We start from the raw sequence: 11,909 nt of genomic DNA on the forward strand, positions 1-11,909 counted from the left end.
TACTTTACACCTACAGTTATGTCGCAGTATATTCATTTTCGATAGTGAGATTCCATATATATCGTTCCATTTTACAATAACATGCTCCGCTTCTTTCTTTTCTACGGCTACGTTTTATATATTATATGTATATATATTTATATATATACAATTAAAATGTAACACAATTAATTACAAACTCGCAAGTAAAATGTACAATATACAACGATCTATAAATCTATACAATTTCCTAAATTTAGATATGTTACATATATTCATGTGTATTGTATACTTACAACATAACGTAAATTTAACGACATAGAGGCTGTTCCCGGATGATTAGAATTTTAATTTTCTCAGCTTTAGCATTTACAGACCTTTCAAAGTCTCCGAACTCGGAAATATCCCGTTACAGCTTCATGTTACGTTAACGTCTATCTAAATGCGGGTGGTTCGTCATCAGCTTGATATAAATTACAATCGATGTTACAATTAGACTGATACGTTAGTATTATTTTAATTATATTTTACACAGGAAGGGTCGAAGGTTGTATTATTAATTTTTTGAGGACATCGAATTTCTCGAGGAAGGTCTGCTCGCCTCCTGAGAAGCTCCTCTTCTGTCCAAGCTGCGGAAATCGGACGATTAGAATCATCGATATCTAAGTTGTTAGTTTTAATCCGCGGTGTTTTCCGTGCTTTACCTGTTACTCCGCGACGAACCCCTTTTGAACATGTCTGTCAACTTTTTCTTCAAGTTTCGTTTACCGTTTCTCGTATCCTGGTCATTGATGCTCGCCTCAGAGCCTGACGTCTGAGTAACAAAAGTGACATTCTTGAGTAGAAAAACGGAATCAAGCGGCAAAAAGATTTTTTGAACGAATAATGCAAAAAGTAAAAAACAAAAAACAGGCCTCACTCACCTGCATTGAGTAATCAATGGAACTATTCGGGTCGTCGACACTCGCCGACTTAGTCAGCTTCGTCGTTATTTTCCTTATGATACCTTTGTTGTATTTTTTGTCACGCTGAAGCAGCTCGCTCTTGGTCGAACCGCCCGAGAGCCTGCTGCAAAATTAAAGGCAATTGTATACCGTGAATTGTTATCTTTGCATCATCGAAATTGTTCCATTAGTGCTGCTGTTATGAAAAAAGCTATAGTTTACCTATCGACACTCGAGTCTCTCTGCATACTGAAGTGCCGCGAATCCACGTCCGAACCGTCCAAAGATTGCATGCTTGATACGTTGCTGTCATTGGCCCAGATCGTCTAAGATCACGATTTTACAGACGAATTAGACATGTGCAAGTTAGAAATCGACCAATTTTTTGTTGCTATAATTATTGCCAACTACCTGTTGATCATTTTTTCCCGCTGTTTGTTCCAGGGACACACTCTTTCTTTTCAAGCTCGACTTATTCGACTTATCTTGATAGCCAACGCGACTCAGAGTTGTTCCTCTGCTCGTTGAGTCGCTTTCGATAGACGTTGACCTGACGGAAATATGAGTTAAAAACAAATAATAAACTCTCTGGAAATCAATCGTCACTTACCGCTTTCCAAATTTCTTAGCCTTCACCGCTAAACGGTCGTCGAATGTCTTTTTCGTGTCCTTCAACTCTTTCGCAACCTCCATCAGCTTTCCAATCGTGTATTCAAGCTTCTCCGTTCTTCCACCCAAATCCTTGGTTGATCCTGGAAAAAACGTGGTAAAAAAAAATTGCCTCGGAGTCACAATCGACTCAACTTCATACCTCTGATATCTTCCCTCGAGTCCATCATGCCTGGTGATGATTCCCTAGATTTTGGTCCCTAAAAAACCATAAAACAAACGTTGGAGATTTTAAGAAAATTTTCCATCAGTCAAGACATCTTTCATGATTAAATTTCAGTGGTCCGAATGCTTTGAATCACCTTCAATCTCCTCGGCGGTGTCGGCGTGTAAGTGTCGCTGTTTGATGTCTGTTTACCATTGGAACCGTCATTGTTAGGTTTCGACGCCTGTAATTCCGGGAACAATTTCATCAGATCATCAACCTGCTGAAGAATCACGTTTACGCTACGAGCCTCGTTGTGTTCAAGACGTCTTTTGCTCGCAATAATGTCCCTCAGCTCTTCGCGTTCCCGTTCGTGCCGCTCCTTCTCCCTCCTCATCTTCTCGTTACTTGTCCGCAATTTTGCGTGAGCATCTCGCAGCTCGAGCAAATCGCACTGGAGCTGAAAAACGATTTTTTCATGACATTACTAACTGACGTTCAGCAGCTGGAAGTCGAAAGTATTATCATCCTTGAAATTATGAAGTCATAAACGCATAAAATCTTTGAAACACATTAAATCCTGAGATCCTCTGAAACTTCGTGAAATCCAAAATGCTCGTGGACTGATAATATAAACCGCAGTTCTGGCGTACTGATGAAGATTAACCCCAGTTAATTAACGCTTGGCTGTAAATATTTTCCGGACACTCACCTCGATCAGTTTCTTTTTGTTCTCTTCCTTCTCCTCGTCAAATGACTTCTTCAGCTGATCCTGCTTCCTCTTATTCTCTAGACGCTCCTTGTCACGTTCTCTTTCGATCTGAAACGCGATTTTTGACCATACTCAAATATATTCGGCATCAAATTATTCTTCTCATACCTCGAACAATGTCTGCCTGAGATCGCGAGCCAGTGTTGCGGTTTCTTGAAGAAGCCTCTGCTGCTCCTCTCGCTCCTTTTGCCAGGCAAGTTCCATTCGGACTTTCAGACCTGGAATTTTCGTCCGCCCGCTCGAAAGGAGGCGCTCCTCTTCCAACTATAATTCCAAGTGTCAATAATTGTTTCAGCACCGGGTGACGTGACTGATTTAGGAGTATTTATACAAGAATCAGCCTGATTGTTTCGCAAAGGTTAGATTTGAAATATTTTGTAAAATGATTCTGACATTTTGAAAAAATGCGCTCCGGTCAGCTACGACTGAATAAATATTAATCAATCTATTCATTTTGCTGCGAGATGGGCTTTGAGGTTATATTTTGCGAATTATTTGATTATTAATTCATTTCAAAATTAATCGGTCCCAGCTGACTAGAGCGTACTCGCAACGATCTGAACGATCATATTACAAAAAATTCGCAATTGAACGGATGTTTCAAAAGAAAACGGGATCGATTCTCATAAATACTTTTAGATCGGTCACGTGACCCAGATGCGATGAAGGCAATATGGCGTCACACGGGGTGAACAGCTGATCCTTTCAGGTGAACTTAATAACGAATATCAAGGCACAAACAACGTCGTACTTGTTGTGTTAATTCTTTTTTATGAGATGTAATAAAATGACTGTAATAACCTCGTTCACACGCGATTGCATCTCCGAAAGTTTGACCTGCCATGCGGATCTCTCGGAAACGAGTTCTGTCTTCAGTTTCGAGGACTCGAGCCTAGTCTCGGACAACTCGTCCTCCATACAGCTGATCTGCTTTTCGAGGACCGTAACGTTATTCGCGATTACTTCCTCGTCCTGAAAAATATCAGACCGAGATGACGAAGGCTCGGAATTATTTCCCAAAGATCAACGGAATCTTTACCTCGTCCGATTTTCCCGTCGACGTGTTCGACTGCCTTCGTTTCCGTACCGCCTTCAAATCCCCGATCGTTCTCTGGGCCCCCTCAAGCATGTGCTTGTAAGTGTCGCGTTCTCGCTTGTAGCGCGAGAGCTGGTTTTGTATCGACTGTATCTCATCGTTTATCGCCGTTATTCTGTGCTCGTATCGCATTTTACACTGCGCCAAATCCGCCTTCCGCACCTTGTCCGCGTTCGACAAAGCGCTCTTCGCCTTTCGCAGCTCCGTTTCCAATGCCGAAGTATCCGCTGACCAGTTCTTCTGGATCTTCGAAACGCTCTCGTAATCCTGAAGCCTGCTCGTCAGGTCGTCGTTCTAGAATTAATCGTCACAAAAATGACATATCGTTTTCATCTCATGTAAATACCACGCGTCAATTGATATAGTCGTGATATTATGATGCAGATACCGCGAGTTTTCTGTAAAACTCACCATTCAACAGTTGCAGATAGGCAACCGAAGCTATAGGAACATGCCTATCTGCTAGCGTTGAGCGGTCAGATAGTGTAAGGTGGGAGGAATATAATTAGTTCAACGAAAGTTAAATAAAGTTAAAGGAGTTTGATTGAGTAGATTTCAAGACTGAAAATATCTACTCGAAAAATCGCATATTCACGTCAGAGGCAAGAGTTTGTTACATCCGGTGTACCACCACACGTCTTTCTCATCCAATGGCTCCTGCTTGATAATTCTCCAATATTTCTTATATTAACTTCATAGTCTCTATCCTGTCCTCCTATTTCCATCCAGCCTCACGCTACTCGTTATCATACTTACTCAGCTAATTCCATTCCGCTCACTCTGGATTTTCACGCCTGTCCTTGCACCCATACGCTTTGTCTCCAACCTCACTCGTATTCCAACTCTCAACAACCACACATCTCACTCAAAAACCAACTCTTTCTCACGAGACATCTCCAAACCTTACATTCAATCACATTCAATTGCATTCGCCAAATGATATTCAAATCCACTTTCTTAAGTGAACTACATTTCGTCAAACATCAATCAGTAATCAACATCCTACCAACATCCCTTCAGGTGTAATTACTTCAAGCGGGAAAGAACCCATATCAGTAGTCCATAACGGACGTAAAAAATTTAACTTGGAGCTAATTTTCCTGATTGAACTATCTAATTAACAAAAATCGAACATTTTTACACCTGCACTAAGATCTTGATCACGAATTGATAATATACTTACTGCCTTTTTCATCGCGTCCAACTGCTCGGTGAGCACAGAATTCTCTTTCCTCAGTCTTGCGACTTCATCGTTTTTCTCATCGATGGACGATTTGCTGGCTGATTTTTCATACTCGCGTAATTTCTCCTGAAAAGCGAATTGTCGATGTAATAAAAAATAAAAAACTTGAGCTGATGCCGTTGAAACAGTTATCCGAACCCTCACCTCCATACGTAATTTTTCTTTAACCCACTCGTCTTCTTTCTTATTGTACGTTTCACGTATTGCTTTCAACTCTCCCTCGATCCGATTTATCTCGTGCTTACGGTCCAGCAGCTTGCTGCAATAAAAGTTGATAAATAAATCGTGAAAAAAATGCGGGGATAAACGAAAAATGAAAATTTTAAATCTGCGAAGAGTTTACCTGGTCAATATCGTGTTTTGACTCTCAAGATGGGCTCTCGAATCGCCCAGGACTCCGTACTTGACGTTTAAATCATCGTACAGCTTTACTCCGGTTTTTACTTCCTTTTCCAAGTCTGCGGTAAAATCAATGCAGGGTAAAATCAAGCTTTCAAAGCTCCTGTAATCTACACTTAATAAAAACCAAACTGATGTAACTGACTTGAAATTTTTTCGGTGTAAGTTTGCTTCATCTCGTTCAACTTCTTCGCATTAACACCGGCCTTTTCAAGACTAAGAATCTTCTTCTTTAGGGTAGCGATTTCGCCCTCTTTACCCTGAACAATTTTTTCACTTTCGGTCCGAACCTTTTCCAGCTCCTTTGATAATTCTGCGACCTCGGAACTCGTTTTTGAGATCTTTGCTGAGCAGGAATTCCTCTCGTTCTCCAGTTCCAGTTTAATCCGCTTCAGCTCTCCCTCGAGCTGAGATTTGCTCGTTTCGACCTGAGAGAATATTGGATTTGAAAAATATTTCTACCGCTCAATAATATCAGAATTCTTATTTTCACAATGCACTCACGGATGCGAGTGTCTTTACTATCCGTCCCTCCTTTTCCACGCACGTCGTCAGATCGTTCTGTAAATTTTTACACCTTTCTTTTTCCACGTATAGTTCTTTCTTCAGTTCGTTCATCGCAAATTCTATTCTGGCGCTTTCTTTACCGGACGATGTCGCCGATTCTAAATTGTGTTTAACAAAAAATGAAACCCCGAAAATTTTTTGCCTCGAAAAAATATTTCTAATGGTTTACCGAGATCCTTTTTAAGCTGAACCACCTCGTTGTAGACTTTCAGCTTCTCCGCGGATAGCGACAGCAATTTGGACTTCAGTTTTTCCTTCTCTTCGTGAAGTTTCACTCTTTCAACATCCCACGAATTTCTCTCTTCCTTGTTCAGGCTGATCGCATCCTCGAGTTTCTTCTTGACTGTATGGAAGAGAAAAAATTCGCTGTACATGTAATCGATATTCGGCTCGATCGTTTCAATTTCCATCATTCATAATTTTCTCAATTGCACGTGGAGCGATCGTTATTTCGAAACTGTTTCTCGAAGCTGTGAGAACGTGCGCACCGTAAATGAGAATCGGGCAGTGCCACGCGCTGTTCGAATAAAGAATGAAAGAAAAAAAAATACTGCGAGTCGTGCCACGTTATTATACAAGTCTGATTACGTCCCCCGACCGCATGATATTGTATACGCAGGAAGCAGGCGCATAACTGCATGTTCCCATTATTAGAAACGATATACATACCGCTGCTCTGGAATGAGGTTCAGTTCTACTTTACCGGCCGGGTATCACCGTTCTCAATTCAATTTTCTAATGCCTTATAAGCCGCTCCGCGCAATCTGCACGCACAACACGCCTCCGGCCGACTTTATATCATTATATTACACAAAGAACCCTGTGCGGTTTCGATTCACAGAGTGTCTGAAAAGCTACCGCTGGATTGAATTCTAATTGATTTATAAGGCGGGAAAATACAAATTCCGTTATTTGAATTTGAAAATTGGCGCTAAATTTGAAACAGTGTTCTTCCTTATATTCTTGTTCCTACTTATCATTTTAGTAATTTGAATACCACGAATACGTGGAATCGAATAATGTTTAAATGGAACTAACGCATCAGGAGTTCGGACGATTTGTTGTCGTCCGAAGAAGGCGGCTTGCTGCTTTTTTCCGTCTTCTTCGTGTCTCTCTCGGCGTTAAGTTCTCTCGTTGCTTTGTCGAGCTTCTGCTTCAGGAGTTCGCATTCTTTGACGAGTTTTTCCTGGTTCTTCAAATTTTGGGAATCATCCTGAGGAACCACCGCAGGAATTCCCGTCACTTCAACGTCTTTTCCTTCGGTCACGGTTATAATCATACCGAAAATATCAGCTGCGAAAAGTAATGAAAAGGATTAGACCGAGACCAACTTCGAAAAATTTTACCCTCAGTTAAATTGCACGTTACAAATTCAACTTCACTTAATGATATTAATATTCAGCTCCTCACCTATTTCCTTCTCGAGGTCGTCCACCATCTTTCTTAGTTGCAGCTTTGTCGTGTAATCAGTTGTTTTTTTCGCCGTGCGATTTTTGTACTCGTTGACCACCTTGCGTAGCGTCAACTCCAATTTCCTTAACTGTGAAAAATACACGATATTCGTACATGTACAATTACCAAATTCACGATTAAAAAATTGCGTGCGGTTTTTACCCCATCGAACTGGCTTGATATGCTCGTTTTTTCACTTTCCAACTGCTCGACTTTTCGCTCGACTTTTCTCAACTTGAACGAGAGGATTCGACAATTTTTATTAGACTGTTCTAAGTCCTTACGAAGAGTCGTATACTCGTCAGCCTGCTCTTCCCTGATCAGAGTAAGGTAAAACAAAAATAATAAATGAAATTAAAAAAATATAAAAAAATCATTTTAGTCACAGAAAATTACGGATCAATCTTGTAAAATTAATAATTCATGCCTGAAGTTGTCCTGCATCTCGTATATCTCTTCCTCCAAGTCCCTGATTTCCTTCTTCATGTCTTCATTCTCGTCCATCAGAGTTTCACACAGAGTTTCCGCGGCCTTCAATTTCGACTTGAGCTCCTCGTTTATCTTATCTTTTTCCGAACGGTTCGTCTTAACGTTCAACTCCTTTTCCAAGCTTCTGAGCTTCGTTGAAAGCCCAGATTTCTCTTCGGTTAAAGCTACGTAAGAGGAAGATCGATGGATGAAACCAAAAGTAAATTACCAAAAATAATAGCCGTTTTGCCTGCTCATCACATTCAATTCACGATATACAGGCGTTTAGTACGAATATCGTAGCGTTATTTCTTGTGATTTATAATATTATTATACGAGAAGTGAAAGGCTTCCGTACGAAAGGAACGCATGTGAATGAAGCTCGTGATAAATATGTGCGATGAAAGTCTCGCCGCGTTGAAATCTATGTGAATTAGCGGCGAAACTGGCACCTCACTTCGTTTAACTTAAATTTTTATCAATATTCATGAATAGCGGTTACACCTTCGGTTTTAGCCTGAAGATCTTTGACAGTTTTTTGAAGCTTTGTTACTTCGTTGCTCGACGATTTATTCGAGACGGTGTCCATCGTTGCTAGTCGACGAAGCAGAATGTCGCTCTTCTCTCTCTCGACCTTTTCGCAACGCGTTCTCATCTCGCTCAGCTGAGCTTTGAGCTTCTCGATTTCATTCTGAAAGTCACCAACCAAGTTAAATCAGCCTGCGACACGATCAGTCACTTCAAACTTCATACCTTCTCAGTTTTCCCGCCCTTATCGCTACTTGAATCGCTCCGTTTATCCTTCCCAGATTCGGTTAATTTCACTCCGTTTTCCGACGGTCGAGATTTCTTCACCTGGTGGAAAAAAAATCTTTCAGTCGCAGGTCGATTTACTGTAAACGGAAATTCCGAGGGCCTGATAATTTTCAAACGAGAGCGAATCCAAGTTTTGACCAATCGGAGCGAAGCGCATCGGAGCGACCGTTACGAGAAGCTGGAACGCGATTGGTCAGAACGTTCGAACGCCTGTAGTTCGAAAACTATCAAGCCTACAAGAATTTCATCTGAACGAAATCTGCTCGGTTTTTAGCGCAGAAGACGTCAGCCAGGGACACATCGTTCCACCTGTATGATGAATTCAACGTCTGTATTCGACGACGCGGGATTGTTGGTCTCGTCGACGACGCTCTTGACGCTTTTGATCTGCAACTTTTGAGGCAAGTTCGGGGCGTCCGTACCGAGCTCTGCGACATCATCGGCTACCAGGGAGTTCGAAAATCGTTTGAAGGTATAGCTGTCAGACTGTGAACCCGTGTAGGCCCGCTGCTTTCCTGCCAATTGCCCCGGAGCAGCGGGCGCTTGACTCGTCTCCGCTGACTCAGCCTCGGTTTCCTTCTGCCCGAGATTGTCTATCGTCGACGTCGACGACCAGCCGCCGCTCAGTACCTGTTTCTTTTCGCCAAGTCCCTGCTGGTAGAGCTTGGACTCATCCTTAGACAGGTTCGACGTCGAGGCCCAAGTTCGCTTGTCTGTGTTCTCGGTTGAGCTGAAATTTTTTTGTTATATTTTTTTCGGATTCCGACACTCGGAGGCAAGCGTTTTTTTCTTTCGCGCATGTAAATGGTTTGGGGCAAACCCACCGGCTTGTGGCTGGTTCCCACGGCGAGAGGCTTGGTGACGAGGCTGTCGTGTCTTTCAAAGTACCTTTTTTTCCTATGTGCTCTTTGTAGTCTCTGAAAAATATCGTGTAGAATATCGCTTCAATCTATACAGTGAAATTGAAATACAAACGGAAGTTTTTATGAAAAATTGGATATTTGTGATCATCGTTGCATTCTATATCGCTTTTATTATTCATATATTATATTTTTACACGCAAGCCTGAAAGAGATTATTTGGAATTCGATTTCGCAAGGAGGGTTATTAATTCCAGAATTGTGTCTGGTGCGTACAGACGATATTTCAGCTATGAGCTTTGTGCGGGGAGTTCAGACCTCGATTTCCTAATAGTCTCTCTGCGTGATGCTATTCTCGTACTGCAGCACAAATTACTTGATGCCGATTCACGGAGTAGTAGCGAGTATACTATAAAGTGGGCAATTTCTGCAATACCAGAAATGTAGGTGTATACGTATGTAAACTTAGCCCTACCCCGGGTACAAAGATTGATGCCATAAGCAGAACCTAACCTAATTGAATCTGGATCCCAGTTTTCGGTACAAATTTTTGATTATCAAGTGTGACATGATAGCTACAAAACAGTGAATGGTCTCGTTTGAATGCTCGCGTCGACGCCGATTCCGGAAAAATGTGAACCTCTTTCGAAATTCTCGGGAATTTGCTAACAAGTTTACAGAAATAGTGTTTTCAGAGGAATCGCTCGCTCAGCGAAGTCCTCGTGTCGCGATTCTCGGCAAGTAGTGGTTTTAAAATTAATTTCATGCTGCTGCACATGTTGTTTTTTTACCTGAAACATCGCTTGCACCTCGTCGGCCACCGAACCTGGGGGTGAAATCCTAACGGACAAAGGGTGTCACCCTTCGCCGTTGGATATAGATGGTGCATTTTGGGTAAACCTTTAACGCCTTTGGAATCCATGGTGACGGCTGTTGTATTACGCAATCACAAAAAGTAAATTTCCTCCGATTGTTACAAAACGTGCAACACTCTTATTTACTTATCTATAGTTTGTTTATCGTGTTTTTCGTTCGTTTCTTTTTTTATCGTCATAAAACGAACGATGAAAAATAAAAAATCAAAATCCGCCAATTCGCAGCCTTTATAAAAATTCCTCTACGACACATGTCATCGCGTGTATCGCGGCAAACAGGCAGAGATTCCTCAACGAGAACACATAATCATTCGAACAATTTTAATTATTGTCAATCCACGAATAGTATTTCTTTTTCTTTTTTTTTCTTTTATCCGCACCAACCACCGCGCTCGCGGTCAAACTTTTATTCTGCTGCCGCTTCACTTCTGTGATGTAAAAAAAAATCACCGATGCCTCGTATAGGTGAATCATTTTCCCAGCACTGCGTGATATCCGTTTCTTTCTACCTCCTCGAATTCACTAATTAGGGCTAACATTATGTCTTTTGGCGGCTCTATTTTCCACCTTCTCTTCTTCGCCCTCTCTCTCCCTTTCTTCTCTCTCTTTCGGAGGGCATGCACACACGCATGCACTCGCAGGTACCGACTGACTCTGCACCCCGCCGGGCTACTACTGCTACCCAGCTCTAAAAGAAAAAGAACAACGAGGTGAAGAAGATGATGATGACGATGACGACGAAGAAGCAGAGAGAAAGATGCGATCCTGCCGACGAGTGGAGTCGAGACGACGCGAGTGCGTGTCGGATTGGATATCCGCCAATGTATATATTTATACCTTAGTCTATATATAGATTAGATACCCACCACTACGCACAATATTCTCAAACTACTACGTTATAGACATTTTTCTCACTCACTTATACCTTGGTCAGCTGCTGAAACGCTTAACGTTTCATCGTTTTCTTATTTCGTTGTCTGTGGTTGATCGGTTTCGAAAAGGGCACGAAACAATGTTGAATTTTCTCTAAATTTAATCAGAACTCTCACCGTTTTCAGACAAAAGAATATATCATAATATGAAATTCAAACTTCATCTGATATTTGTTGAAAATTTTTTTATGAATGTAAACATATTTATAATTAGATATTTATTTCGGATTCTTCAATCGTGTCTCTGGTCCTGAATTTATTCTTCTCATCTTATTCAAACAAATAAAAAATCTATTCGCGGGAAATTCAAAAGGTGACGCCTTTACGTCATCGTCAGCAACCACAGCAGTTTTAGCTCTTTACTCTGCGTCTGTGAGATTTCTTCACGATCATGAATGAATATTTTCAATACACGTGACTCACCTAACGCTCAACCTAGCCTGCTCCAACGCAGAAATACAAATGGTGTATTTATTTTTAAAATAAATTTACAAACAAAATTCACATGCTTTATGGGTGTTTTTTAAACTGTGCAGTATATGCTTTATGAAATACTTTCTTCGCAATAAATGGTTATTGCTTTTTTCTCTCAGCTGCGTAAAAAATATAAATAATTACCTGGCCTATCAATATGAACTCATGCATTAAACTCGCATAATTCAAACAAAAGTCCTACGTTCTTCTTTCGTACA

At 41.2% G+C, this 11,909-nt stretch overlaps 1 protein-coding gene across 2 annotated transcripts; it reads right to left on the reverse strand.

Moving 5' to 3' along the window:
* Nucleotides 1-3: 3 nt before the first annotated feature.
* LOC107221817 (intracellular protein transport protein USO1) lies at nucleotides 4-11,033 on the reverse strand. Of its 2 annotated transcripts, none has more exons than XM_046740168.1 (27): nucleotides 10,202-11,033; nucleotides 9,375-9,467; nucleotides 8,860-9,280; nucleotides 8,488-8,589; nucleotides 8,239-8,425; nucleotides 7,694-7,919; nucleotides 7,429-7,582; nucleotides 7,225-7,354; nucleotides 6,853-7,107; nucleotides 5,984-6,157; nucleotides 5,752-5,912; nucleotides 5,393-5,675; nucleotides 5,192-5,306; nucleotides 4,993-5,107; nucleotides 4,789-4,914; nucleotides 3,549-3,899; nucleotides 3,311-3,481; nucleotides 2,618-2,773; nucleotides 2,450-2,557; nucleotides 1,895-2,197; nucleotides 1,735-1,792; nucleotides 1,534-1,675; nucleotides 1,335-1,473; nucleotides 1,146-1,249; nucleotides 903-1,044; nucleotides 684-793; nucleotides 4-608 (listed from the first exon to the last, which is right to left on the reverse strand). In XM_046740168.1, the coding sequence occupies exons 1-27, from the start codon at nucleotides 10,330-10,332 to the stop codon at nucleotides 536-538; spliced, it is 4,530 nt and encodes a 1,509-aa protein (XP_046596124.1). In that variant the 5' UTR covers nucleotides 10,333-11,033; the 3' UTR covers nucleotides 4-535. The 2 variants fall into 2 exon arrangements, with proteins under 2 accessions (XP_046596124.1, XP_015516436.2); XM_015660950.2 differs by having other exon boundaries at nucleotides 5-608; nucleotides 903-1,047; nucleotides 10,202-11,031.
* Between the last annotated feature and the right edge of the window lie 876 nt (nucleotides 11,034-11,909).

The sequence above is a fragment of the Neodiprion lecontei genome, chromosome 5 (assembly GCF_021901455.1).
Source record: "Neodiprion lecontei isolate iyNeoLeco1 chromosome 5, iyNeoLeco1.1, whole genome shotgun sequence".
Lineage (NCBI taxonomy): Eukaryota > Metazoa > Arthropoda > Insecta > Hymenoptera > Diprionidae > Neodiprion > Neodiprion lecontei.

Excerpts from the sequence above, each read along its gene's own strand:
- LOC107221817 (XM_015660950.2), bottom strand. The coding sequence starts at position 10,332 with ATGGATTCCAAAGGCGTTAAAGGTTTACCCAAAATGCACCATCTATAT. Across the intron at positions 7,920-8,238 it reads TCTTCAGGCTAAAACCGAAG|CTTTAACCGAAGAGAAATCT; the intron begins GTGTAACCGCTA and ends CCTCTTACGTAG. Across the intron at positions 1,474-1,533 it reads GCTAAGAAATTTGGAAAGCG|GTCAACGTCTATCGAAAGCG; the intron begins GTAAGTGACGAT and ends TATTTCCGTCAG.